This window comes from Cyprinus carpio, unplaced genomic scaffold (assembly GCF_018340385.1).
Source record: "Cyprinus carpio isolate SPL01 unplaced genomic scaffold, ASM1834038v1 S000006809, whole genome shotgun sequence".
Lineage (NCBI taxonomy): Eukaryota > Metazoa > Chordata > Actinopteri > Cypriniformes > Cyprinidae > Cyprinus > Cyprinus carpio.
Window position 1 is genome coordinate 44,906 of NW_024879395.1, and position 26,694 is coordinate 71,599.

Sequence of the window (26,694 nt, forward strand, 5' to 3'; positions counted from 1 at the left end):
TGGTGTTAGCATGACTGCGACAAATGAATGTTTACTCACCTCAGTTCACAGTTTGAGTCTCGTAGCACATCACTCAGCTGCTGCTCTGAGTCTCCCATTTTATTGTTACTCAGATCAAGCTCTTTTAAAAATAGAAGTGCTTTTGTTTCAGCCAAAGACTGAGCCAAACAAGCAACATCTGTAATGCCACAGTCATGCAGACTAGAAAGACAGAAGACAAGACAGAGGAAGAAAATTATTTTTACTTTCATCCAGAGGGCACAGACACGTTCGCCATTTCTTAGCATAATTTTGTAGGCAAAATCACAGTCACTTCAATGGGAAACCATGTGATGATCAGTTTCAGCTAATGGATTTCCACTGGCAGAGATATTCACAGTTTTATTAATTATTTAAACTATGGTTGCCCGCCATAGTCTAATTTGTCCCACCATAGTTTGATAATGAACCAAAAATCTTCAAAAGTTCTCATTAACATAAACTGCTTCCACAATGCAGTGTGTCAGACTGTATGTCTCTGGTGCTCATGGAACCCCCAAAAAACAAAGCAGACTGCATTACTTTCTGTTCCTGACATGCAACTGTAACCCCTCTCTCCCGGGTCCTCACCGCCACACCTCGGCCTCGCCAAAATGAATACAAAGTGGGCCTCGAATCCGGGTCTCCGGCATGGGAGGCGGATGCACTAACAAGGAGGCTAAGTTACTGCAGCCACTAGCGTCAGTCGCTAGTGCGTCTCTTGAGATCAGGAAAGTGAGGTTTCCCTGCACAGCACCTACTCGCTGGCCTCCATTACACAACTTATTTCAGTCCCCCTCACATATTTTTTTACACATTTTTGTTTATCAAACAAAAACACAAAACACAAAAACTTAGTATTTATTTTCAATTTTCAAATTTTTTTTTTTTAATCTGGACCAAAAACATGCCAGAAAATAACAAATATAAAAAAATTAAATAATAAAAATTTACATTTACTGAGATTTAGGATCCCTCCATTTTTTTGTGTACTATTTTATTGTATTTTCAAAAGTATTGTTATTTTAAAACTTCTTTTTTGTTATATATATATATATATATATAATAAAAAGCCTGAATGAAATAATAGTCAGAAAAATCTGTTTATTTAATTTTTTTTAACTGGATTTTTTTAACCTTTAGACAAAATATTAAAGAAAAAATATTTTCATGTGTTTTATGTTTTGTGTCATATTTGATAAATCAGGATTTTATGGCTCATATACCATAATATATAATAAGAATATGGGGCTCATACTTGAGGAGGAGAAACAGATCGATATTATTCCAAACTGAGCAAAAATCTGAAATTTGGTGCAGTTGTTATTTATATGGCCACAAAATAAGAAAAACCTCTCACAAAACTCTTAAAGGGGGGCTACAGTGTTTCATGTATTCAGAGTTGTTCACAGTGTTAAAGAGAAGGATTCTCATGCTAAACATGGCCAAAGTTTTAAAAAATAATTTGGACGAATGACGAAAATCTCTTACTTCCGGGTTGGTACAAGTTTTCGGCTGTTTTTTTTTTTCGATTGTGGATTTAATGACGTAGACAATGGTGGAACTCCTTATATGAGCATTTCTCTCGGAAAAGCACGCCCACGCACACGTTGGCCAGAGGAGAGCTGAGCGAGGACACAAGTGCTCATCAACGCGCTTCATTCGGGAAAATCCTCGGCAGCGCTGCATAGGATTTGTTCAAGAATGTCTCCAAATAAGTGGGTGCTTTGGATGTGAGGGAAAGTTTACCGTGTTCAGCTTCCCAAAGAACCCAGCGTTACACGAACAGTGGATGCAGTTTGTTTTTACAGGGCAGCAACGGAGTGTAGCAAGTGCGTTTGTGTGTTCTTGTCATTTCAGTGACGAATGTTTTATAAACAAGACCCGTCGACCCGGGACCCGTACGGGTTCGGGTCTATATTTTAAATGATCAGCCGGGTCTGGGTCAGGTCCGAATCTATTACTTCGGGTCCCGGGTCTGTTTAACATTGTGTGTAATACCCGTGCGATCGGAGTCATCAGACTCGGAGAACACCCTGTGATCAGACACTGCTTGTGTTTTTTGTAACTTGCAACTTGTAAAATTAGGAAAAGAAAAGTGTGAGCCAAAAAAAAGCGATCTCTGTCTCTCTCTCTCTGCCGTTAGAAGCAGAGCGCGCAGACTGAGAGTTAATGCAAGTGCACGCACGGTAATAATGGATACGTTCATGAGCGATGTGCGATAAAAGCGAGGTAAAACCTTATGGGCACCTCTTCTGTCTGGGCATCCTTCATGCATATTGTAGACAAACATCAGAAAAAAGTGAGTGCAGTTAAGTGTAATACGTGTGACGCACTGTTGAAGTTTGATTCAGCAAAAACTGGCACATCGCATCTTTTAAAGCACACCAGGTCATGTGGTAAAAATGTCTTGACCCAATCTTCAGTGGCGCTTTTTCTTAGATTGGGTGTAGTTCCAAAAAAAGCAAAGGATGCGATTTTGGAAGAATGCACTAAATTCTGCGCAAAGGATTTAAGGGCCTTCAGCATGTTTGAAACTCCCGCGTTCACCGACTTGGTGCAGACAATATTAGACACGGGAGCAACACATGGCCGGTGTAATGTGAAGGACTTACTTCCATCTGGTGTGACGGTATCTCATTTCACACAGAAGAAATATGAAAGTCAGAACAGAGCTCCTGCCAACAGTTAGGAAAGCCATAGCTGAAGGACTGGCATGCGGAGCATCCACAGATATGTGGACAGATGACCATAGGAAGGTCAGTTACACCTGCATCACACTGCATTATATAGATAATGCCTGGGAGTTTAATACCAGGATCATATGTACATGTGCATTTCCATCCGGGGCAAAGAAAACGGCTTTAAACCTGAAGACAGAACTGCTCAAGCAACTAGGTGAATTTGGTCTGGTCCCAGATGAGATCGACAGGCTTGTGTTTGTCAGTGACCAAGGTGTGTGCATGTTGCACAAAAGCTGTATAACACACGTACTGAATACAGTGCTGAAGCACACCTTTAAGAAGTCTAAGGAAGGTGATGAAGAGCATGATGGAGATGAGGAAGAAGTACTGCAAGAACAAAGAAGTTGCATTGAGCAATGCAAGACCCTGACAACATTTTTTTAAACACTCTGGATTACAACTACGACTTAAGCATTGACTTTGAAACAAGAATGTGAAACAAGATGAAATACTAAACTGGAGATGGTCAAATCTGTGCTTAATGCATTTGAAGACATTCAGTCCATTCTGCTTGAACGAGGAGAGATGCATCGCATGAGTCACATATCCAAAGACATTCTTCAGATGCTTGTCCAATTCCTGCAGCCTTTTAAGCAGGCAACTGAAGAGCTCAGTGGCTCAAAATATTGCACAATCAACTTAGTGGCCCTCTGCAAAAACCACGCTGATGACACACTGCCAAATCCCACAGTCCCAAGCTGATCCAGTGCCGCTCAGGATACTGAAACACAGGTAAGTGTCTAATAATTACTCTTATAATTTTCTAACAGATTGCCTGTATATGTACATGTGCTCTATAAAAAAAGAATTATTATTATTATCCATTTAATGTTTTCACTGTTTGCTATAGTTAGACCTAATTAATTTTTTTGATGGATTATTCAACTAATTCTATTCTATTCTATTTAATAGGTGCATGGGACTCTTGGCTGAACGTATAGTTCTGGGACACCATGAAAAGCTTGCCGTGCTGCTCTGGCCAAAATTCAAGCAGCTTCGGATGTTCACCGCAAAAGAGAGGGAGGAAATATATGAAAGTGCACGTGGAGAGTTGGCCAGCTTCCCTAAAAGAGCTACAACTGAGGTGAATGCCCAGCAGATGCAAGAGGAAGATACAGAGGAGATGGCTGGGCCAGCACCTGGACCAGTGCAACACTTATAGCCAGTGGGCTGACATCGAGGATGCTGAACTGGATACCAGGGTCGATGAACTAGAACAATATTTGAAGCAAAAGCCCATGGAAAATGATAGAGACATTCTTAGTTTTTGGAAACACAACCAAAATATGTTTCCATCAATGGCACAACTGGCATCTTCCGGGTCTGTTGTGAGCATGACTGCTGTGACTGTTGACGTACGACGCTGCTGAAGCCGGAACATATCTATAACGCGCTCAAAAAAAAACCTCAGCAGCGTCGTACGTCACTGCAGCATCGTGAACGCGCTCACAAAAGACCCGGAAGAGAAAACAATGCTGAATAAAGTCGTCATTTTTTTTTATTTTTGGACCAAAATGTATTTTCGATGGTTCAACAATTTCTAACGGACCCTCTGATGTCACATGGACTACTTTGATGATGTTTTTATTACCTTTCTGGACGTGGACAGTATACCGTACATACATTTTCAATGGAGGGTCAGAAAGCTCTCGGACTAAATCTAAAATATCTTTAAACTGTGTTCCGAAAATGAACGGAGGTCTTACGGGTTTGGAACGACATGAGGGTGAGTCATTAATGACATAATTTTAATTTTTGGGTGAACTAACCCTTTAACATGAGATTAGGTGAAACTGTGTATGTTTTGTACCCTTTAACAGATCCAGCTTCTTAATTTTCCTGAAAGTGCACCAGACTGATGCATTTACTTTTAGAATGTACAATTTATTTCCCCCCACATGATGAATTTTGTGTTGAGTTCAGATCTGACAGGGAGATTCATATTATTATTGACCAACAGAAGTTCTCTGATGTTTTAAATTATAAATGAAGGAAACAGGGCAGTTTAAAAATGAACAAATTATACATAATAAATAAAAATAAAAGCACAGTAGAAGTGTAGAAGTTTCTGCAGGAACACATTCACTCTTCAGCAACTTATTAATGTTATTTTCTGTTAATGTTATAATATCTTTACAGTTACTCTTATCACAAACATCATTTCTTGCATTAAAACTAATTACCTTTTCGCGCTTCTGTTTCTTACACTCGTTGGTCTGGTGTGAGGCGCATGTACTTCAGCAGCTTGGCTGATACTACGTTACCACTGCTGTTGTGTCACTCTCTGTGGCCTCACCATTTTTATTATTTGTGCCACACTGCACATTTAAAGCTTATCAGTGATGAAAAAAACACAACACAACTGAGGTTCTTTGTGCCACACTGCACATTTAAAGCTTATCAGTGATGAAATTATCACCCGCCATGTGTTTGGTACCTGTCAGGTGTTTATAACAGACCCTGCTTTCATCAGTTCATAAAACACAACAGGAATTATTTTCCACAAATATAATGTAAACTCAGACTCTAGATATTTAGTATTGAGGTAAAAACTGTTACCAGATAAATTGCAATGTTGAAATTATTTTAAGCATTTTTTACGCATGATCCTCACCTCAGTCTCTCCAGTTTACAGTGTGAATCCTTCAGTATGTCACATAAGTGATTCACTCCTGTGTTTTCTATTTTATTCTCACTCAGGTTCAGTTCTCTCAGATGTGAAACGTTTGAACACAGAGCCTGAGTCAGGGTGTGACACTGTTTCTCTGTAATACTGCATCCACACAGACTGAAGACAGAGAGAGAAAAGACAATGAATCAGATCCATGTTAAGTTTATGTGTGAGTTAAATGCATCATAACTAAATGTCATATAGCACATTAATACACCAGCAGAAGCATGAAAAATATATTATAGAACTATAATCCAATTCCTAGCCAGGATTTGAGGATAGATTCAACCCAAGGTTAGACAATCATCACTCAGTCAAAATACGTTATAAATGCAGATCTGATTTTGTGAATTATAAATGTAGAAATGATTAAAACATTTCAACTGACTATTTTCACATTCTTAATGTGAGAAAAATCACAATATCAATTTAAAGTAATTTTAGTGTAGTTTACTGTTCTTTCATTTTTAAATGGAATATAAGTATATTAAGTGAAGAAAGCATGTGTTTTTGACAAAGTTACAAACTTTTGGGGAAAAAAAAACATTGCTAACTTCATAAGCAAACCTCCAGACACATGCATTTTATGACTCCTTTTATATTTAGTGAAAAGCACCATCAGTGTTATAGAAACCATTTAACTCTGTTAGAATAATCTATTGTCATGCAAGTTTTTGTCCGCTCACTTCTGTCTCATTTTGCAGCAAAGTTTTGTCAGATTTCAGCACATAAATCTTTCTGCTGACAGAAATACTGGACCATCAGTCCATTAGCTGACAGTACTTTTGAATCTTTCTTTAAAAGGGGAAATGGCAGAAAATTCAGTGCTAAACATTTTAAACTTGTGCCCTGTTTTCTTAATAAATAGTACATTTAAATCACACTGTAATTGCTGCACAGTGTAATGATACTAACTGTAGTTTCTCCAGCCTGCTTTGATTACTGCTCAACAGAACACCAAGGTTTTCAACTCCAGAGTCTCCTAGTTCATTCCCACTCAGGTCCAGTTCTCTCGTGTGATGGGTTTGATTTCAGAGCTGAAGTCAGAGCTGAACAATCATCAGCTTTTATATCACAAGACCTTAACCTGCATTCAGAGAAAAGAGACAAATATTTATTTTCACTCTGTTTCATTAAAATACCAAAACACTAAATTGTTTGTTACATGTGAATGTTCCTCACCTCAATCTCTCCAGTTTAAAGCATGGATCCTTCAGTATATCATAAAATTTATTCACTCTTGTGTGTTTAAGTACATTTCCACTGAGGTCCAGTTCTCTCAGGTGTGATGGGTTTGATTTCAGAGCTGAAGTCAGGAACTCACACTGCTTCTCTTTTATACTGCATTCACACAGACTGAAGACAAAAACAGAAAGGTCAATGGTTCAGATCCTTGATGGCCATCTTATAAAAGAGCAACAGTAGGCATATAGTCTTCCATATAGTCTTTAGTTGCCATAGTTTAACTGTTTTTAACTGTTTTTAAATTCTAGTTGCCAGAAGCTGTTGTTTTCTCCTCATTCATTTTTTTTTTTTTTTTTTAAACTAGGGACACACATTTTTTTTTTTGTCTCTCATCCATTGTTGCAAGCAGCAAACGTAAATCTCATAATACTTCTGCAGAACATGTTCACAACCAGTACAGTTTATCAAATACTTTAAATTAAACCCAATTATTTCCTAGTTAGACACCTATTATTAAGTTTGACTAAGAGAAATACAGCTGCAGTACAGATGCAGTGCTACAGTTTAAATACTGTAAACTGGGCCTGTTTAACTAAACAGTGACTTTTAATCACACTGTACTGTAACTGTTGTACAGTATTATGATACTAACGCTAGTATTTCCAGTTTGCATTGTGGGTTCATCAGTAGATCACTGAGGTTTTTCACTCCAGAGTCTCCTAGTTCATTCTCACTCAGGTCCAGCTCTCTCAGGTGTGATGGGTTTGATTTCAGAGCTGAAGTCAGAGCAGAACAACCTTCATCTGTCATATCACAGTATCTTAACCTATATTGGGGAAAAGAGAAAAGCAGAAAATAAAACATTCTGTAAAGACATAGAAATAGAGACTATCTTGACTTCACCAGATCACAAAATACTCAGGCTCCTTACAAAATATTCTGTTTCTGTAATACTGCATCCACACAGACTGAAGACAGAAAGAGAAAAGACAATGAATAAGAAGATCAATTAAGATTTTGGAGAATTTGTATCTTTTGCCTGACTGCAAACTGTAATCTGAAATCCAAAAATCAAACACTAAATAACATCAAACAACATATAAATCAAAAATTCAATACTTTATCTTGATTTGATGATTTGTTTCACATCAATTTTAAGACTGGTTCTTCTATGTCAATGTCACCTTTCGCTCAACGGGGCAAATGTGTTTAGGTCTGCTGTTGTATATATATATTAGGGGTGTCGCGAAATAGGCTACCGGTATTGGCGATAACCATAATATACAAAGCAACAATTATCGATATCGTGTTAATTTAGTGTGTGACGATATACCGGTATTACCAATAACTGCAATATTTAAAATGAACAGTTCTCTTATGATAACACCACATGTACATACTCCATGGCCAGTACCTGGTTGAGCTCCCAGGTGGCAGTATTGTGCCTTAACACTGACACCTGTTACACAAGAAGACGACGCAGTGCTCCCAGCTACTCCAAAGAGAGCCGTGCTCAGCAGAGTTAGAGTACGTTGCCATTATTTTGCTAGTCATAGAATGGGAAACGTTATATTAACCTGTTAACAGCGGTTTTCTGTGTTCATATATTAAAGTAAAGGGTGATTATTTTAATAAGTACCATGTTTTCTTTACTCGTCTTGTTTTTGTATTTGCAATCATTACGGCCTGTGCATAAGTAACACTTTATTTCTTTGTTCAAATCTATTAACAGTTACACGATTAAAACTGATCTTGAAAAACTGACCGACCACATTGCTACATTAAACTCTGTAAAATGTTAAGTTGGTCGCAGTGCCATGCACTTAATGCCTCACTGAGGTCATTCTTCAATAAAGTTCATTAGTTAACATTAGTTAATTACACTAGTTAACATATATAACATAAATAATATTGAACAATATTTCCACAGCATTTATTAATCTTAGTTCATGTTAATTTCAGCATTCACTTATGCCTTATTAAAATCAAAAGTTGTGTTTGTAAACATTAATGCACTGTGAACTATGAAAGACTATTATCATTAACATGAACAAAGATTAATAAATTGTGTAATAAATGTATTGTTCATTGTTCATTGATGTTAGTTAATACAATAATATTAACAAATGGCATCTTATTGTAAAGTGTTATCATTATTATTTATTCATCATACTGTTGAACCTGACAGTGTTTTCTCTCTTGTTATTTCATAGGAGCTTCAAAGAAGACGGAGAAAGCCAGATTCTTGTGCCCTGTGTTTATCAGTATCCTTATGTTTGTTGGGTGAAAAAGAAAAACTCTAACAAAATAAAAAATAATTTGACTGATATCTTTTTCCCCCCAAGGTTTCTATAGATATCACAATATATCGATATCATGAATTCTTATGACCACAATAACCGTGATATGAAAAATCTAATATCGTGACAGCCCTAATCTAGAACAATAATGGCATTTGTCTCTTGTCACAACTTACTTCAGTATCTCCAATTTACACGTAATATTCTCCAGTCCAGTGCAGAGCTGCTTTACTCCCGAATCCTGTAGATTATTATTGCTCATATTCAGCTCTACCAGATTGTTATCTGATCCGAGAGCTGTAGCCAAATTTGAACAGCTCTCATCTGTTAAGTTACAATCATTTAGCCTAGAAGGGGGGGGGATACAAAGTATTCTGACTACTGAGTAAAAATATCATATCACCCAATTTAAATGAATGCTTAAGATATCTTTTTTTCAGATGCAAAAACATGACTTATATTACTTACAGAGCTCTTTTGGAGATTTTCACAACTTCCAGTAGCCTAAAGAGACACTCGTCTGATTTCTTAAACTTCTGAAGGTCAAACTCCTCCATCTCTTCCTCTGATGTCAACAAAACGAAGGCCACAGCAGACCACTGAGCAGGAGAAAGATCAGCAGATGAAAGACTTCCTTCTCTAAGTTGAGTCTGAATCTGTTTCACCAGAGTTTGATCGTTCAGTTCATTCAGACAGTAGAACAGATTGATGGATCTCTCTGGAGACATCTTCTTATCTTCTAATTTCTGCTTGATGTACTGAACTATTTTCTTGTAGTTCTCGTCATTGCTGTCTTGCTGTGTCAACAGACCTCGTAAGAGAGGACGATTGGTCTGGAGTGACAGACCAAGAAGGAAGCGAAGGAAAAGGTCCAGGTGTCCAGTTTCACTCTCGAGTGCCTTGTCCACTGCAGTCTTGAGCAAATCAATCATGGTTTCATTTTTGTTTTCCTGTTCTGTAGATTCATGATGATCAAACACACTTTTATTGTTGCGGTCTAGAAACAGATGTGCATACAGGGCTGCAATAAACTCTTGAATGCTCAAGTGAACAAAGCAGAAAGTGGTACCAAGAATGATTCCTCTTTCCTCCTTAAACATCTGGGTACACATGCCTGAATACATTGATGCTTTATAAACATCAATACCACAGGATTCCAGATCTGTGTCATAAAAGAGCAGATTGTTTCTTTCCAAATGGTGAAATGCCAGTCTCCCCAGTGAAAGCATGGCATCTTTATCCCAAGAAACATCTGGTGTGTATTCTCCATAATATTTTCGTCTGCTCTGCAGGATCTGAAAGCGGAGAAAGTGTGTGTACATTTGTGTCAAAGTCTTGGGAGTATCTTCAGCATTTGATTCCTGCAGTGTTTTGGAGGAGTCATCTGCCTGATTGATTTTCACATCATTATTTCTTTTCTCCTCTAAAATGTTCTGGAGAACAGTGGCTGTAATCCAGCAAAAGACTGGGATGTAGCACATGATAAAAAGACTCTTTGATTGTCTAACATTATCAATAATTTCGTTGGCCAGATCGACATCTGTGTCTTTTTCTGAAGTACTCCTCCTTTTGTGCATCATTGAATCCTTGTACTTCTGTCACGCGGTCAATACATTCAGGAGGAATTTTAATGGCAGCTGCTGGTCTGGTGGTGATCCAGATGAGAGCAGAAGGAAGCAGATTTCCCTTGATGAGGTTTGTGAGGAGAACATCCAGAGAGACTGGTGATGATACATCACGACAAGTCTCATTACCCTCAAAGTTCAGTGGAAGACGACATTCATCCAAACCATCAAGGATGAACAGTAATTTAAATTTATCATTTCTTGCAAGGTTCAGTCCTTTTATCTCTGGGAAAAACTGACGTATAAGACTTGTCAAGCTTTGTGTTTCTTTCTCCTTTAAGTTCATTTCTCGAAATGCAAGAGGAAATATGAAAGTAATATCCTGATTTTCTTTACCGTCAGCCCAATCCACAATAAACTTTTGCACAGAAATGGATTTTCCAATTCCAGCAACTCCTTTTGTCAGTACAGTTCTGATCTCCTTGTCTTGTTCAGGTGCTTCAAACAAATTTTTGCATTCAACTGGAATCTCTCGTGATTCATGTCGCCTATCAGCAACCTGAACTTGTCTTACTTCATGTAGGATATTGACTTGTTTACTAACACTCAGAGTCATATAGAGATCTGTATAGATGCTCTTCAGAAGCTTGGAGTCACCATGCTTTGCAATTCCTTCAGATACAGATTGGTGCTTCTTCTTCAGGTTTGATTTTAGTGGTCGCTGATGAATGAGGACCAGCTCATCTAATAAACAAACAAGAACAAAAAAACAGACAGGTATGCATCAAGATATGCACCATTTTATATTTTATAAGTGACAATGACAAATTGTTATGCCTATGAACCTCTTACCTTGTAGAGCATCTGCAGCCTCATATTGCTTCATATCTCTCAGGAAGAAGAGTGTCATATCAAGAGCTGCTTCTTTGACATCATGCATTTTCTCTGTAAAGTCCTGCACAAAGTACTGTGTGTTCTCTCTATTTAATATTTTCTTAAACTTTTCTAGCTCATTCTTCAGAAATGCAGTTATTTTTTTCTCCAGATCCTGAAAACAAATCAAGAAAAAAAGTCCTACCTACTCATTTAAAACATATTAAAATATAAACAATTTATGTGTAGTACAAATTACAGGCAAGCGATGCACTCGTGAAGTTTCCCAGCACTGACAGAATAGACCATCAGCAAGGTAAAGTGCTGGTGAATACAAACAAACAAACAGAGATACCAAAAAATCTTGAATGAATCAAATCCAATAATCAACATGATTTTTGGTATCTCGGTTAATGTGCTTTTATTTGTCACACAGCTGAAACATGTCTACTATTTTATTTTGAGTTGAGATTTAAAAAAATGAGGGATTGTTAGAACATCAGTTAACAAGAGGAGAAAAATCTATTAATATTAAGTAAAGTTTTAAAAAGTATTTAAATAAAAAATAAATGGAATTTGTACAATAACCTATTAGTATGTTAAATAATTAATTAATTCATTCATTCATTCATTGTGGTATTTATGAACTTCTACTTGCCTTGAAGATCCAAAAGAGATTTTCTGTGAAATTCTTGCGGTTGTGGTAAATCTTGTAGTTTGAATCCGATTTCTCAAACTGAACCCTGGTAGCAAAATAAAGGTGGATTTAAAAAAAAATCCATACTATTGGCTCGGTTACTAGGAGGGGTAGAGTTATGTGGAGGCACTATCCTCTTGACTGTAATAACAGTCTTTAGTACAGTTGCATATGAATTCCTCATGAACCTGATGACTCAAATGCATGATCTTTTTTAATGGTGCTGAATTTAACTTAAAAAAATGGTATTGTTTTTCATATTTTCATTGGTATATGGATCACTGCACATAATCAGTTTGCTTCAAAAAGCACATTACATTTCAAAACTATGTTACATTTTGTTGGCTTATTATTTTTACAAATTAAAAATTTTGGCAAAGTAGATCCATTTATTTTGTAATTTATTGCAATAAATTTGAAAAAATAAACTGTAATGTTTTGTTTTCACCTGTTGAGAAGAAAAGTTGCCAGTTCCACATCACTCTTCAGTCGCTTCTGTGCTTTTAGCTTTTCCCACCGTGTAATTTCTGCACCAATATTTACTGTGGTCTTCTGTCCTTTGTTACTAAACCACACACAAAAATAAGAAAATCACATAAAAAATAACAGTTTCACAGCTGTCAATATCATTTGGTCAAACCACTCCCAAACTGCTTACTGCTACCTACAGTACTTTATTAGCAAAAAAAAGTGGTTGATGGGAAATACAGTTTTATGATTAAAAAAAAACAGAACACATGAAATACCTTTTGGAAGGTGATGGTGTTTTCTCATTGAAGTTTGGTCTATCTCCCTTTAAATGGTCACTCTTCATAAACACAGAGCTGGATACATGCGATTCAGATCTTTCACTAATGAGAAAAAAATAAAGTAAAATAACAGGTAAAGAGGTCTTGTGTTGCAAACGAACTGTTCTGTACTTCCATGGTGAATGTATGAGTCCTAGTGGCTACCTGTGTAACTAAACAAATATTTTTATTAAAGATGAAACAGTTTGCAATACATTATGTTCTGTGATTCATTTTTGTATTTAATCAAGTTCTATAACATACACCACAGTGAGGAAAAAATAAAATCACTATAATGCAAAAGATGAAATACCTCTTGTTAGTTGTTTTGATGATATTGCAGTACAATGACAAATATTACAGCAAATCTTAAAGAATTAAATCATACATGTCATATTATATAATTCACTACGCATGATGACAGATTTGGCTTAATTTAGTAATAAATAATCAATGGAGATGAAATACCTTTTGTTACATGGTGTTTTCTCACTGAAGTTCGGTACATCACCCTTTGAACGGTCACTCTTCACAGACACAGAGCTGCACACATGTGAACCTGATCTTACACTAAAGACACAAAGAACATAAATAAAAACACTATTACAGGAGATTCTTCCACGTAGTCAAGCACTCACATAACAGCTCGCATACAATATTCAAGTCACTATGAACAAATAATCTACTGTATCTTCATTGTTGTATCTCACTTTGATTATGAGGTTGGGGTTGAGATATGGCTTGGATTGTTTAATAATGATGAATAATATTAAATATTTAAGGATCACTGTAAAATGCTTTGAGAAACACATGAAATACCTTTTGTTACATGGTGTTCCCTTACGGAAGTTCGGTACATCACCCTTTGAACGGTCACTCTTCACAGACACAGAGCTGGACACAAGTGAACCTGATCTTACACTAATGACACAAAGAAAAAAAAAAAATGTTTCACTACAGGGGTTATTTCAGTCTCATTTGAAGAGGAGATGCAAATGGTAATTAAATGCATTATGGCTGTTCATTTATTGTATTATTCATTCAAGATCTATCACATACAACACAGTGAAAATATTAATGGTTTCAGTTTACTTTGTCTTCATAAGAAAATTGTTTCTGGCTTCACCATACAGTACATAAAAGACAGTGTATAAATACACATTTAAAAAAAGACATGAAGCACTAAATTAAAAGCATATACACAATTTAAAGAATGGAACAAAGCATGTGGAATTGCTTCTGGTTCTTGATGATGTTTCCTCACTAAATGACACACATGAGCCTGATCTTTTACTAGCAACACAAGAGCAAAAATTAGTCTTAGATATTTTGCAATTAAGTTGACAATTAGATACAATTCACTGTGACAAACTACAGTTTAACCGTGCATTATTAAAATTGTCTCAACCGTTAAAGTAAAATTTTTACTAACAGTCTTTGTGTGACCAACAATAAGAAACATAAAATACCTTTTGGTAGATATTTTCCTCTCACGGAAGTTTGGTCCATCACCTTTTGAATGGTTAATCTTCACAGACACAGAGCTCAACGTATCAGAGCCTGATTTTTTTCTAATGAAAAAAAGAATGTGATTGTGGTTTTCTAATTAAGTTCAATTAAGTTCTCACAGTACTCTCTCTCTCTGCATGCTATATTATACCCATTCATTATTATTTTTCACTCAACTGCAGTGGAAGAACTTAGCTAATTAGCTACTGAACACCACTCCAAGACTCCCCAATGTGAGTGGCTTTTTCCATTAACTGCAGTTAATTCCATTTTATTCTAACATTTCTAACATGAACACCACAACTATCAAGCAGTGACACGTCTTATCAGCATTTTTTATTGCCACAATATAAATTATCAATACCTGATAATCATATCCTGCATCCCTTCATGGACTTTAGACTCTAGCAAAGCTAATTTTCTACTTCTATAACACTCACAAACGCTGAGTGTTAGTTATCCATTGACTCAGGATGACGGAGTTACAAGGCTATTCCCTCCTTCTCACCCCATCAGTGAGTTTCTTCTGATGCTTTTGGTTTAATGACTTCAAGTTTATGATCTCAGTCAATTTTCTTGGTGGCAAGTTAAACTGTAGTAAACCAAACATTTGGACAAAGATTTGTCAAACCAACTGTGACTCATTGTTGACCACAAACATTAAAAAAAAAAATACATTATACAGTTTATGCATGATCAACATTAAGAAAAACATAAAATACCTTTTGGAAGATGATGGGGCTTTCTCACTGAAGGTCAGTCTGTTACCTTTTGAATGGTGACTTTTCATAGAGCTGGACACAAGTGAACCTGATCTTTTACTGACAGGAGCAGAGAAAACACTATTAAAGGAGATTCTTCAGTCTCATTTGAAGAGCATTTGCTGTTCTCATGACTATGGACAGATGAATGTGTTTATGTGTGGTTTTCTGTTTAATCAGTCACAGACACAATAGTGAAGAAATGTAAATAATGCATGTAAAGCATATAAAATACATTTTAGCTTGTGATGGTGTTTCATCACAGAAGGACACATTTAGGCCCGATTTTTCACTAATAATAACACAAAGGAGTTTTCTCAGTCTCATTTGAAGAGGCTTCATTCAGATGGTAATTACAATAAGTACAATTTAACAAACTATAAGTATGCATAATAATTATTCTCCCATCAACAGCTATCACAATGCATAAAGCATTTTTTTTTTTTTTTTTGAGAAACAAATCTCTAAAGTGTTATAATTAAGTCAAAAAGAAATACTTCCTTACACAGTCTATGTGTGTCTGACAATAAGAAACACATGAAATACCTTTTGGTAGATGTTTCCTCATTCAAAAGTGGTATATCACCTTTCAACTGATCACTCTTTACACACTCAGAGCTGGAAACCTCAGAGTCTGATCTTTCAAAGAGGAAAGAGAAAGAAAAAAACACATAAAGAAAAAAACCCTTTAACTCATAAGGTACTAATATAAATCAATTAACATTTTTTTGGTTTTAGTTTTAGATAGCTATTATAACATGATATCAGTAACTTAATATTATTGTCGCTTTGAGTTTGACTGGATAAGGAGACGTCTCTTCTTGAACTTTTTTTTTTATTTATTTATTTTACATTACCACCACCAAACTGTCCAGGAAATTTCATTAGCATTTGGCAGACACTTTAATCCAAAGCAACACGCAATAAAGACACGTTTTATCAGTTTGAACACAAATATGATCTACTCTTCTGAGTTAGAGCAACACAAACAGGAACAGTGTAGAAGTGAAGAAGAAACAGAGAAGTGTTTGAATTTTATAGACTCTTATAGAGGAACACATCATTTTATCCCATTTTTCACCCATCTCTCTGAACTTTTATGATAAACACTGCAATATTGAAACTTAAGTAGTGTTTAAAATGATTCTAAAAAAAAATAATCATTCACCACCTCTCCTCCTATAAAACACTCTCATAAGAAGAATACTCCCCTCCCCCCTCCTACAACATACTGCAGATAAACTGCTGTTGAAAAACAGCACTGTTATCTTTATGTTGAAGACATTCAGCTGCTCAGCAGAACCTGGACATGAGGTCAAAAAAATGACAAATTTTGAGTTTGTCAACAACAAGCTGTATAAAAAGAACACGGGCTCTGAAACTAATCTTAACGTTAATATTACATTTCCTTTAGTGTAACCATTTCAGACAACTCTTCATAATATATAGCTGTAAATGTAGAAACATAACTACATCATTTTTAAATTATTTTAGCATTGGACATATTACAGAGGGGGAAACTGAACTTTCTGTGCAGTTTTATATATTTTGCACTCACTTTTACGCAACAAATTAACCATTTTTATACAGCATTGGATCATTATGTCACAATTTATTATATTCATTTCAACTGCTCCCACAATGGCTGAATATATAAATGTATGCTATTGAGTTAAGTGAACTGAAATATTCTATTTAATCACAGCTGATGTATTACATTCTCTTTTGACACAAATTAAAATAAACCAAATCAACATTCAACACATAATAATTACCATCCCTACTGTGAAGTTAGAATAATTTTGATTTCGCATATCATCAAGAAAATAAAAAGAGGGATTTAAAAAATAAAAAAATACCCCGTAATACATTATTTTAAAAAACCATTAACTGTTCATTCACATATCACTAACTCTAATCAAGGACATCTTAAAACTTACTTGCAGTAGGACTATCACCAACACCAACAACCATAACCATAATAAGAATACTTTCTATTTCTCCCCTTTACGACCCTGTCACGTGGTGCGACTCACGCCAATTCGTTTCATTTACGATCTTTTCTGCTTATAGACTTTGTTCATGGTTCAAGAGTTAACTGGCCATTTCGACATTCTCATTTTGCCTTGAAGCTCAAAAATGCAGCACATTTGAGTCTTGAATTAACTTGTGTTAGATCTTAAGCAAGTTCATATGATTCTGTCGGCTTAATCAATTTTCCTATGAGAGGTGACGTTATAATTCTGATACAGTAGGCTATATCCTGACCAAACAGCAATGTTTTTGTTTTAATATGCGGGAACATCTGGTTACACCCATTATTTCTGAACTGCGAATGGATTCATCCAGGGCCGGCCCATGGCATAGGCGACATAGGCAGTTACCTAGGGTGCAAAATGACTGTGGTATGGTGCCCGTAACATCACATTATCTCTTCACATACTTATGTCATGGCCACAAAATATTAATTCGTGGGAACGTGATAATATTTTGTGGCCACAAGATATTAATTTGTGGGAACGTCATATTATGTCGTTACATCCTTATGTCGTGGCCTCAAGATGTTATGTTGAGGGAACGACATCCATTTCTCGTAGCCACGAATTCCAAATTTGAATAAAACAATTCTTAAAAAAACCTCCACAACCATAAAAACCTAAAACTAACCAGAGATAACATATTAAACCTCAAATATGTATATTATATTTAATATTATAATATTTTATTTTGAATTAATAAAATATTATATAAACTATTAAATAAATCAAGTCAACAACAAAACTAAACGAAAAAACCAAGTCAACCAAACATGCACCCTCATGGGCACCGTACTGGGGGGCGCCACAGGAAAGTTTTTTTTGGGGGGGGCCCTGAAATGGTCTTATTGACATTACCTGAGTGGTTGATGAATATGCTGTAGCGCTCATTCAAAAACGTGCATTTATTGCTTGGATGGAGCAAGAACACCTAAAATGCATGTGTAGATTCAGTCGAGTGATAAAGTTTACCCTCTTCAAAAGAATGCTGTTGAACTGAATTTATGGGGCATTTGCTAAAATAACCATTAACAGCAATACAGATTTTTCCTCCTCTTGTTAACTGATGTTCTAACAATCCCTCATTTAAATCTCAACTCAAAATAAAATAGTAGACATGTTTCAGCTGTGTGACAAATGAATGGCAGTGAATACAAAAGCACATTAACCGAGATACAAAAATCATGTTGATTATTGGATTTGATTCATACAAGATGTTTTGGTATCTCTGTTTGTTTGTTTGTATTCACCAGCACTTTACCTTGCTGATGGTCTATTCTGCCATAATTTGTACTACACATAAATTGTTTATATTTTAATATGTTTTAAATGAGTAGGTAGGACATAATATGACGTTCCCACGAGTTATTATGTCGTGGCCACGACAAAACTAAGTGAACCGACCATGTCCTCTCACGGGGACCGTACCCCAGTCATTTTGCACCCTAGGCTACAGGCTGGTTTTTTAAAACCAGGATGCTTTTTTTTATTTTTATTGCATGAATGTTGCAGAAAATATATGTTTTAATGCTTAGTCACTAGGAGGCGCTCTATGATCATCATCTGCTCTAAAAGACCAGCGTACAATTTGAGGTCGAAGAACGATACTGACACTGTTGCGTTCAAATGAGTATTTTAGTCTGTGAAACAATGTTTTGAAACAATTGTAACATTTTTTAAACATTCTGAACAGGAAACAGTGTTCTGATTGGTCGTGGATACAGTTGTGAGGTAAACATCAGTCCTTCACTGATGAATCAGACATTCTCACATCAGGACACGAGGGGGCGATGATGCACTTATGACAAGCTTAAAAATATTTCTGAAATTATAGCTCTTTTTGTATAGATTCACCCTATAAGCAAGTACATTAAACACTAGTGTATGTCTTATCAAACATATTTATAAAAAACATATGTAATTTGCTACCCTGCTGATAACAGGTGAATCCAGTCTAATGTGTTTTAATGATCTCAATTCAACTGGCCACCAATGAATAATAATGATGAATGTTACAGGAAATAAATCATCACACATCTACCGTGGCCGGGAAGTGCAAAACAAAATTACGAAATGTGAAACACTTTTACCAGAGCCCGTCTACGGAGAGCCTTCCCACTCCCTATTAAGTCCTATTGTACCGAATTTTGGTTGCAGTTCCACCAGAGTTCCACTGGGGGCGAGTAAATGGAGTAAATGGCGTAAATAAAGTTTATGGTGACTGAACATGGACTGCGGCCGAGGGATGTTTTGCCCGTTTTGTGGCAAACACATGAGCAGCTTTACGTGGTTTTGCTTTACGTGTGGTCGGTGTTTCAACGGTGAGTTTCTAAAGGACGCGGACCTGACGGAAACACCAGACATACTGCATCAATGTGTTCAATATTTTAACGAAGGCCACTCGTACGCTGTAATCGTGGACATGATGTCAAGTCTACATGTAAACATCAGTTTGAGGACTCTTAAAAGTAAACTGAACGAAGCCGGGTTGTACCGCAGAAAGGATTATTCCTCTCCAAACTCCGTGAGTAATGCCATCAGAGTGGAACTTCGTGGACCTGGACAACTATTCGGCTACCGCACGATGTGGCAGGTACTTAAACAGAAGTACAATTTGCGAGTGAAGAGAGATGATGTGATGAATTTGCTCCGGGAGCTTAATCCTCGAGGGTGTGAGAGCAGAACACGCAGAAGGTTTACAAGAAGAACCTACCACTCCATGGGACCTAACTATATGTGGCACGCAGAAGGTTATGATAAACTCAAGCCATTCGGTTTGGCCATATCGGGATGCATAGATGGATTTTCACGTAAAGTACTGTGGCTTGAATGTGGACCAACAAATAATAACCCAACAGTGATAGCTCACTAATTCATGTCATGTGTGCGAAACCTCGGTGACATCCCCATGAGACTGAGGACTGATTGCGGCACTGAGAACGGCATAATGGCTGCAATTCAATGTACGCTACGCCACCATCACAGTGACTACTACTCTGGCACGTCCAGCCACATGTACGGCTCATCTATAAATAACCAGCATATTGAGTCCTGGTAGTCTATATTTAGAAAGGGAAGGTGAGTGGTCTTCAGAAAGGGTCATTGCATCTTTTGGTCATTCGATTTTCTTCTCAGGAACGAGTAATGAAAAACAAAAAATGAGCACAATAAAGATCAATACAAAATGTAAAACAAATACAGCACGCCAGGAAAAGTAGTTCCTGAAAAGAAAATCAAATGACCAAAAGATGCAGACCATAAATTTCAATACGACTAACCTTTGATTTTATTATTCAAACATATGTGTATAGGCTTAAAAGTATAACTACAATTTGTATCAATTTCTATAGGTCTCAGTTCTGGATGGAGTTATTTGCAGACCTTAGAGAAAGCGATACTTTCAACGGGAGTCATGAGCATCAGTGCCTATTGAGATATTGCTTTGGTGATGTTATTCAGAAGGACTTGGATGAGTGTGTGAGACTGTGGAACAGTCACAGGATTCGCCCTTCCAGAACAGCAGCTTGTCCAGGAGGAGTGCCCAGTGAACTCTACTACTTACCACACAGGTGATACATTGGTAATAAAAAAATGAAAATAAACAATTATATTTTATACATAAAAATCAAAAAAAATTCTTAATTAATCAATTAAAAACAAGGTGAGTTTAGCCATATATGTCTTTCAAATTTGAACATGCTGAACTGGATGCCCTTCCTGAGGCTAGTCTGTCAATGACTCCTTGTGGGAACCCAAACATGCAGGAGTACTTGGACTTTGCCATGGAACACAATCAGTTACAGAAGCCAGAGAACTGGGAGTCTGCATCAGAACTGTACATGAAACTAAAAGAAATGGCTCAGCTATGAAATGATCAAAAAGGGAGGGGTTTTTGTAGTGGTTGAATACTCCTGCCTGTCTGAACACAATGTTTATGAATCTGTCACCCACAGCTTAATTGTTTTTAAGTGTGAAGTAAATTAATCAAAAATAGTATTAAGTATTTATTAAATCTTTGTAGTATAGAAAACAAAACTTCTTGAACTACTTGTTTCTTTATCTAAAACAGTGATTCACAAAGGGATCCCAGTTTGAGAGTCATGAATCTAAAACATTTTCAAAATGTTAACGGTGAGAAAAAAAACATGCTCACATACTGTTACATTATAAAAACAATTTTGCCAACTGCACTTTAAAGTGAACCTTTAACAACAGAGTCTTAACTCTAGGGATCATCCATCATTTAGCTTAAAAACAGCCAAATCCTGGACTATTTTGAATTCAAAAGTCCATTTGTGACTTAAACAAAGTGCATGAGTCTAGGAGTGGTAATTTCAAGGAGTTTGTACATGTATTTGCCATTGGGAATGCAGAGTCATCCAGGAACTGTATTTGTGGCAGTGGTTCCAAGCCAGATGGGGGAAGTGAAGACAGCCCAGTAGCAAACATCAAAATATCTTCCACAGACACAGCAGCCTGGCCTTCTGCAAAGAAAAACAATTCAGATACATAATTAGTGGTTCAAGCTCGAAGAGCTGAAACCCTATTGTAATTGTACTGATTTGTATTATTAGGAGTTTTTTATCATTATAAGTTTTACGGCTCTGTAATCATGTGATGCATATCATTTGATAGATATCCTCATACTGAACAACTTTGCCTCAAGAACTATTGCTGTCAATCAAACTGTTCATCAAAAATTTGCTATCATCTTAAAAACCTACTTGCGCGAACTAGTCCTAGATTTTTCGCCCAATCGCAACTAAACCAGTGCAGTACAATTCTCTGGACTCTCTAGATCAATAATTATCTAAAAAAAAGTTGAACTTTACCATTTGGGTAGCCATAACAGGGTAATTTAGAAAATGGGTGTGGCAAAACACTCAAAAGCCTATAAATCCTAAATGAAAACTCAGAACTTCACAAAAATTGGTGAGCATATGAGACATAACATTCTAAAAAAGCACGCACAATTTCATGGAGATCGGACCATAGGTGGCACTATAACTTTCAAAAAGCTTTGAAAACTATATAATTCCTATGGTAAACTGCCTGTAATGGTCTTTTCCTTCTGTGATTTAGGTGGTTACATTATTTGCTAAATAAAACTTAATGTATTTTGATGCTTATGTGCTTAAAGGCTGGAAATTCTTGAACCCCGATAAATGCTGCTTGCAGCTTTAATTGCCATGTGTTTTTCTTAACTAGTTATAAAAAAACAAATAAAACTAACAAACCTTCACAATCAAGGAGATAGTCTGCCCAGTAGCCCATGGTTTGACTTTCTTTAAGTCTTCGATAACTCCCCGAAGGACTGAGGTCAGGTTTGAAGAGTATCTCAAGGTCAAAAGCAGGGAGTTGCTTTTCAGAGTGGCACAGGGCAGGGGCCAGCAAAGTAGGGTGTTGCTGTAGTGCAGTCAGAGTGAACACAAACATTGTTTCACTGCTGTGTATTGGCAATTTGAATTTATATTTAAAGAAAACTATTAAATATTATTTTCTCTACAATTACTATTCACCTTAACAAACTTACATTTGGGGGTGGGGGGGGGGGTGGTTGTGTTGAAAATTGATTTAAAAAACCCTATTTTCACATTGCACATTAAAAGTTAATTGTTACAAACTAAGTATTACACACAGAAACAGAAGACTGGAATGACACAGACGGCTGAGTGGCTTGAGCACTTACAAAGTCTACACACCCCATGCACTTTTTCAAAACTTTGTTGTGTTATAGATTCAATTTAAAATAGTAATATTAATCTTTTTCCTCATCACGATACGCACAATACATCAATGACAACGCTAAAACAGTTTTTTAGAAATTATAGCCAATTTAATAAAAAAAAAAAAAAAAATGAAATATCACATTCACATAAGTTAATGAACCCTTTTCTCAGTATGCTGTTGAACCACCTTTGGAATAATTCCAGCCTGGATTCCTCGTCTATGAAGCTTCAGGCATAACACACCAATCAACATCAGCACACTCTTATATCTGATTTTATATTATATATTATATCTGCTTTTGTCTTATATAATAACCTATATAACCCTTTAATTCAATTCAGTTCAATTCAATTTTATTTATAGTATCAAATCATAACGTGTCATCTCAAGACACTTTACAGATAGAGTAGGTCTAGACCACCCTCTATAATATACAAAGACCCCAAACATTCTAGTAATTCCCACCACACCCAATCAGGGCAGGAATAGAATTCAGATGTAAATGACACTGGCCCCACCAGTATGGAGCAGGTGGGTTGGATAAAACAGCAGCAAGTTATCAAGTGTTAGATGGATCAAAAGTGAGCCTCAAACCATCACTCTGCTGCCAGATGTGCAGTAGAGGTGGATGGATCACTTTAAGGGGTAACTGGACTGATTTTCCTCTTGAACCTTTATGGAGGGAGTTTAGTCAGGAGGAAAAAAAAACTGAGGGATCTAATTTCTGTTTTTTGCCTTGTCCATTATGATGTATTGTGTGTAGATTGATGAGGGAAAAGATGAATATTGATCTTTAAATTGAATATAAGGTGTGTAGACTTAATGAAGGCACTGTAGTTTGGACAAGGCACAGAATGAAGCGAACATCACATATCAGTTGAAAACACACCAAGTTACAAATTCTGTCACAGTGACAAATTGGTAAGGATATACATGCTTGCATAAACCAAAAAAGATGGGGACCCTGAGGTATTTCAAACTAAAAATTATTATATAAATACATAAAAAAGAAGAAAATCTCATCACTACCAAATATCATCTTACCTGTCAATTACAGATGAGTTGCGGTCAATAATATACCATTGGAGGTAGTCTGAAACAATTTCTCTCTTTTCTTCCACAGTAGCCACATGTCTCAGACAACCTGCTGTCTGTAACATTGTGCTGTGTCTCATCATACATTCGTGCAGAGCATCCAATGAAGCAGCATTCTAAATCTGAAGCACATGAAAAGGGGCATAAACACCCCAGTCAATAACTGTAAGCACTGTATCTCTTTGCCTATGTTTTTAATGAGATACATACACAGCATAGTGTAATCTTACACCATAAAAAACTAAAAAATTAATGAAAAACAATTCTGTACTGGATATTAGGAAGTAAAACTGTCTCAAAAACACTGCAGGAACTATGTAAAACTCTGCCCTACCGTACCGTAGCCTTATGCTATTCTCACCTCTTGCAAAGCTTTCCCTATTTCTTCATCAGTTGATTAAATGAATTGGTGCTTTGAATGAAGGCTGGGCCTGCAAGATAATGTACAAGATCTTTCGACAGGAAATGGGGTCCTGGACCTCCATGCACAACTGACACAGCAATTATCTTTCCTGCCAGGTAGTATTCATCCTCCCTAACCGCTGTGAATGAATTCATATCGCAAAATTAAACAAACAATGCATTATATACTATAATATACAAGCATTTGTCATGTGTATATATATGGTCAATGATCATTAACCAACCATTAGTATCCTATAGTACACAGCTAACCCATATGCATACCATTTTGCTTTGTAGACGAAGAATCAATGTCATTCTGGTCCATCAAAAATGGGCCGTTTTTTTAGATGGTTCATTAGAAGAGTTAAAAACTCTCGTCTTGGACCACCAGTGTCCAATTCCCTCTTCCAGCTCCCGCCCTATAATTCTTGTAAGGTTACATCCATTAAGTAACAAATAAGCTATATAGATTAGCAGATCAAACATTTCATTGACATTATTCAGAATGGTGAGCATGGTATTAGACAGAGCAATCATGTTGTATATTGGCTTTAATACCAACTTGAACTAATACATCAAGACTACCATTCAGGTAGAGTAAATATGCGATAAGCCTGCCTCAAACAGTATCGGAAAACAAATACAATACAAAAACATCATCAACATCTCTGAGAGGGAGATTCTCCTAGAGAGAGAGAGAGAGAGGAAAGGGTGAGCTTGTAGAAGCGGCGAGATGTTAGACTTGCAGAATATCATGCAGGAAATGGATCGCTGGCTGTATGGGTAAAAATGCACATACAGAAAAAACCTTTTTTGAAAGACAACAAGGGAATCAGATCACCTTGAAAAAGGGAATAGATTAAACCTTTAACGCAGCCGCTTAAATCTCTATAGAAAATAATACTTGCATTGGTATCTTTTAGCCCGCTAAGACGAAGTAAGGCCGCTCTTAGAGCTGGGCTGTTCTCTCGTACTGGCAGACCTCAAGGCTGGTTTCAAAGGTTCAACTAACGGAGTTATTGTCAAAGAAATGATCTCAGTTCGCCTCAAAGGTAGGAGAGTAAGGCGAATATGAGAATGAAACTGCAGTAAAGAAAAGAAAAGAATGCCAAAGGAGATGTGAAGTATCCCTAAGGAGCCATTAGTCGCGACAGATCGCTCTCTCGACGTACGTGTCAAAACAAAAGTGCAACGAGAAAGTTCTGTAGCCCTTGCTTGCTAACTGTCCATATGAAACGGCTCCACTGATGGCTGAAGCGGAAAAGTTCCTTGTCTCTGGGGGAGACACCCACCGAGTGAGTTATGGTGTTGTCAGAATTTAGCACCATTCCAGCAAGATGGTAATTCTCAGACACAATACATTTTTTACCTGACTATTTCCTATGTATGAAAGTGGTTCAGGGTCGTTGCAAGATCAGCAAACAGATAAACTAAAAATGATCAGGTAAAGGTGAGGAGAAACATACAAGTTACATTCATATGCAGAATTACACACTTTTTAAACCTTTGGGACTTAACATTACAAATTGTAGATACCCAGATGTGAATATGCGAAGACATCTCTGACAAAAGTAAATACAGTTTGCCTCCGATGCATGGAATATATTTACTGTCCTTTTCCTTACAAGAATTCTAGCGAAGCTGGGTTAATTTCTGTTTCTCCCAGTTGGGGTAATAAAGTTTTAATGATCTGGTCAGGAATTAAACCAGCCATGCTGGCACCAGGCCGGCCATTCAGCTTGCAGAGAGTTTGATTTACCTGCATGAGTTCAGGGGCTAAAAAGCTTTGGGTTTTAGCCAAGGAATGTGCATTATTTTAGATTCAACGAGCCATGATTCATTAATTCAGAACCAATGAATGAATGAACCAAGCCTTATATGCTACATAAATACATGTAAAAAAGAAGATGTAGACTTAATGAAGGCACTGTAGTTTGACAAGGCACATAAATAAACAGATTGATGAGGGAAAAGATGAATATCGATTTTAAATTGAATATATAAGGTGTGTAGACTTAATGAAGGCACTGTAGTTTGACAAGGCACAGAATGAAGCGACATCACATATCAGTTGAAATACACCAAGTTACAAATTCTGTCACAGTGACAAATTGGTAATGGATATACATGCTTGCATAAACCAAAGATGGGGACCCTGAGGTATTTCAAACTAAAAATTCTTATATAAATACATAAAAAAGAAAATCTGATCACTACAAATATCATCTTACCTGTCAATTACAGATGAGTTGCGGTCAATAATATACCATTGGAGGTAGTCTGAAACAATTTCTCTCTTTTCTTCCACAGTGTCTCA

General features: G+C 36.6%; 1 protein-coding gene and 1 long non-coding RNA gene across 3 annotated transcripts in view; both read right to left on the reverse strand.

The window, feature by feature from the left end:
• Positions 1 to 11: 11 nt before the first annotated feature.
• LOC109078824 (NACHT, LRR and PYD domains-containing protein 12-like) overlaps positions 12 to 26,694 on the reverse strand; it is a 57,815-nt gene continuing 31,132 nt past the window's right edge. Inside the window, 12 exon segments of the mRNA XM_042756148.1 lie at positions 12 to 201; positions 6,616 to 6,789; positions 7,271 to 7,444; positions 9,095 to 9,265; positions 9,387 to 10,463; positions 10,465 to 11,227; positions 11,336 to 11,531; positions 12,015 to 12,099; positions 12,502 to 12,618; positions 12,800 to 12,904; positions 13,310 to 13,411; positions 13,661 to 13,762. Of these exon segments, the coding sequence (XP_042612082.1) occupies positions 36 to 201; positions 6,616 to 6,789; positions 7,271 to 7,444; positions 9,095 to 9,265; positions 9,387 to 10,463; positions 10,465 to 11,227; positions 11,336 to 11,531; positions 12,015 to 12,099; positions 12,502 to 12,618; positions 12,800 to 12,904; positions 13,310 to 13,411; positions 13,661 to 13,762 (3,232 nt within the window). The 3' untranslated portion in view covers positions 12 to 35.
• Positions 21,139 to 26,694, reverse strand: part of LOC122134196 — a 7,627-nt gene continuing 2,071 nt past the window's right edge. The window contains exons 1-4 of one of the 2 annotated variants that reach the window (XR_006159974.1): positions 24,334 to 24,470; positions 23,922 to 24,094; positions 22,385 to 22,553; positions 21,139 to 21,631 (exon numbers count right to left, since the gene is read on the reverse strand). This is a non-coding gene — a long non-coding RNA (uncharacterized LOC122134196). Of the gene's footprint in view, positions 21,632 to 22,384; positions 22,554 to 23,921; positions 24,095 to 24,333; positions 24,471 to 26,694 lie in introns of those variants that run through there. The other variant, XR_006159975.1, reaches the window with a different exon arrangement.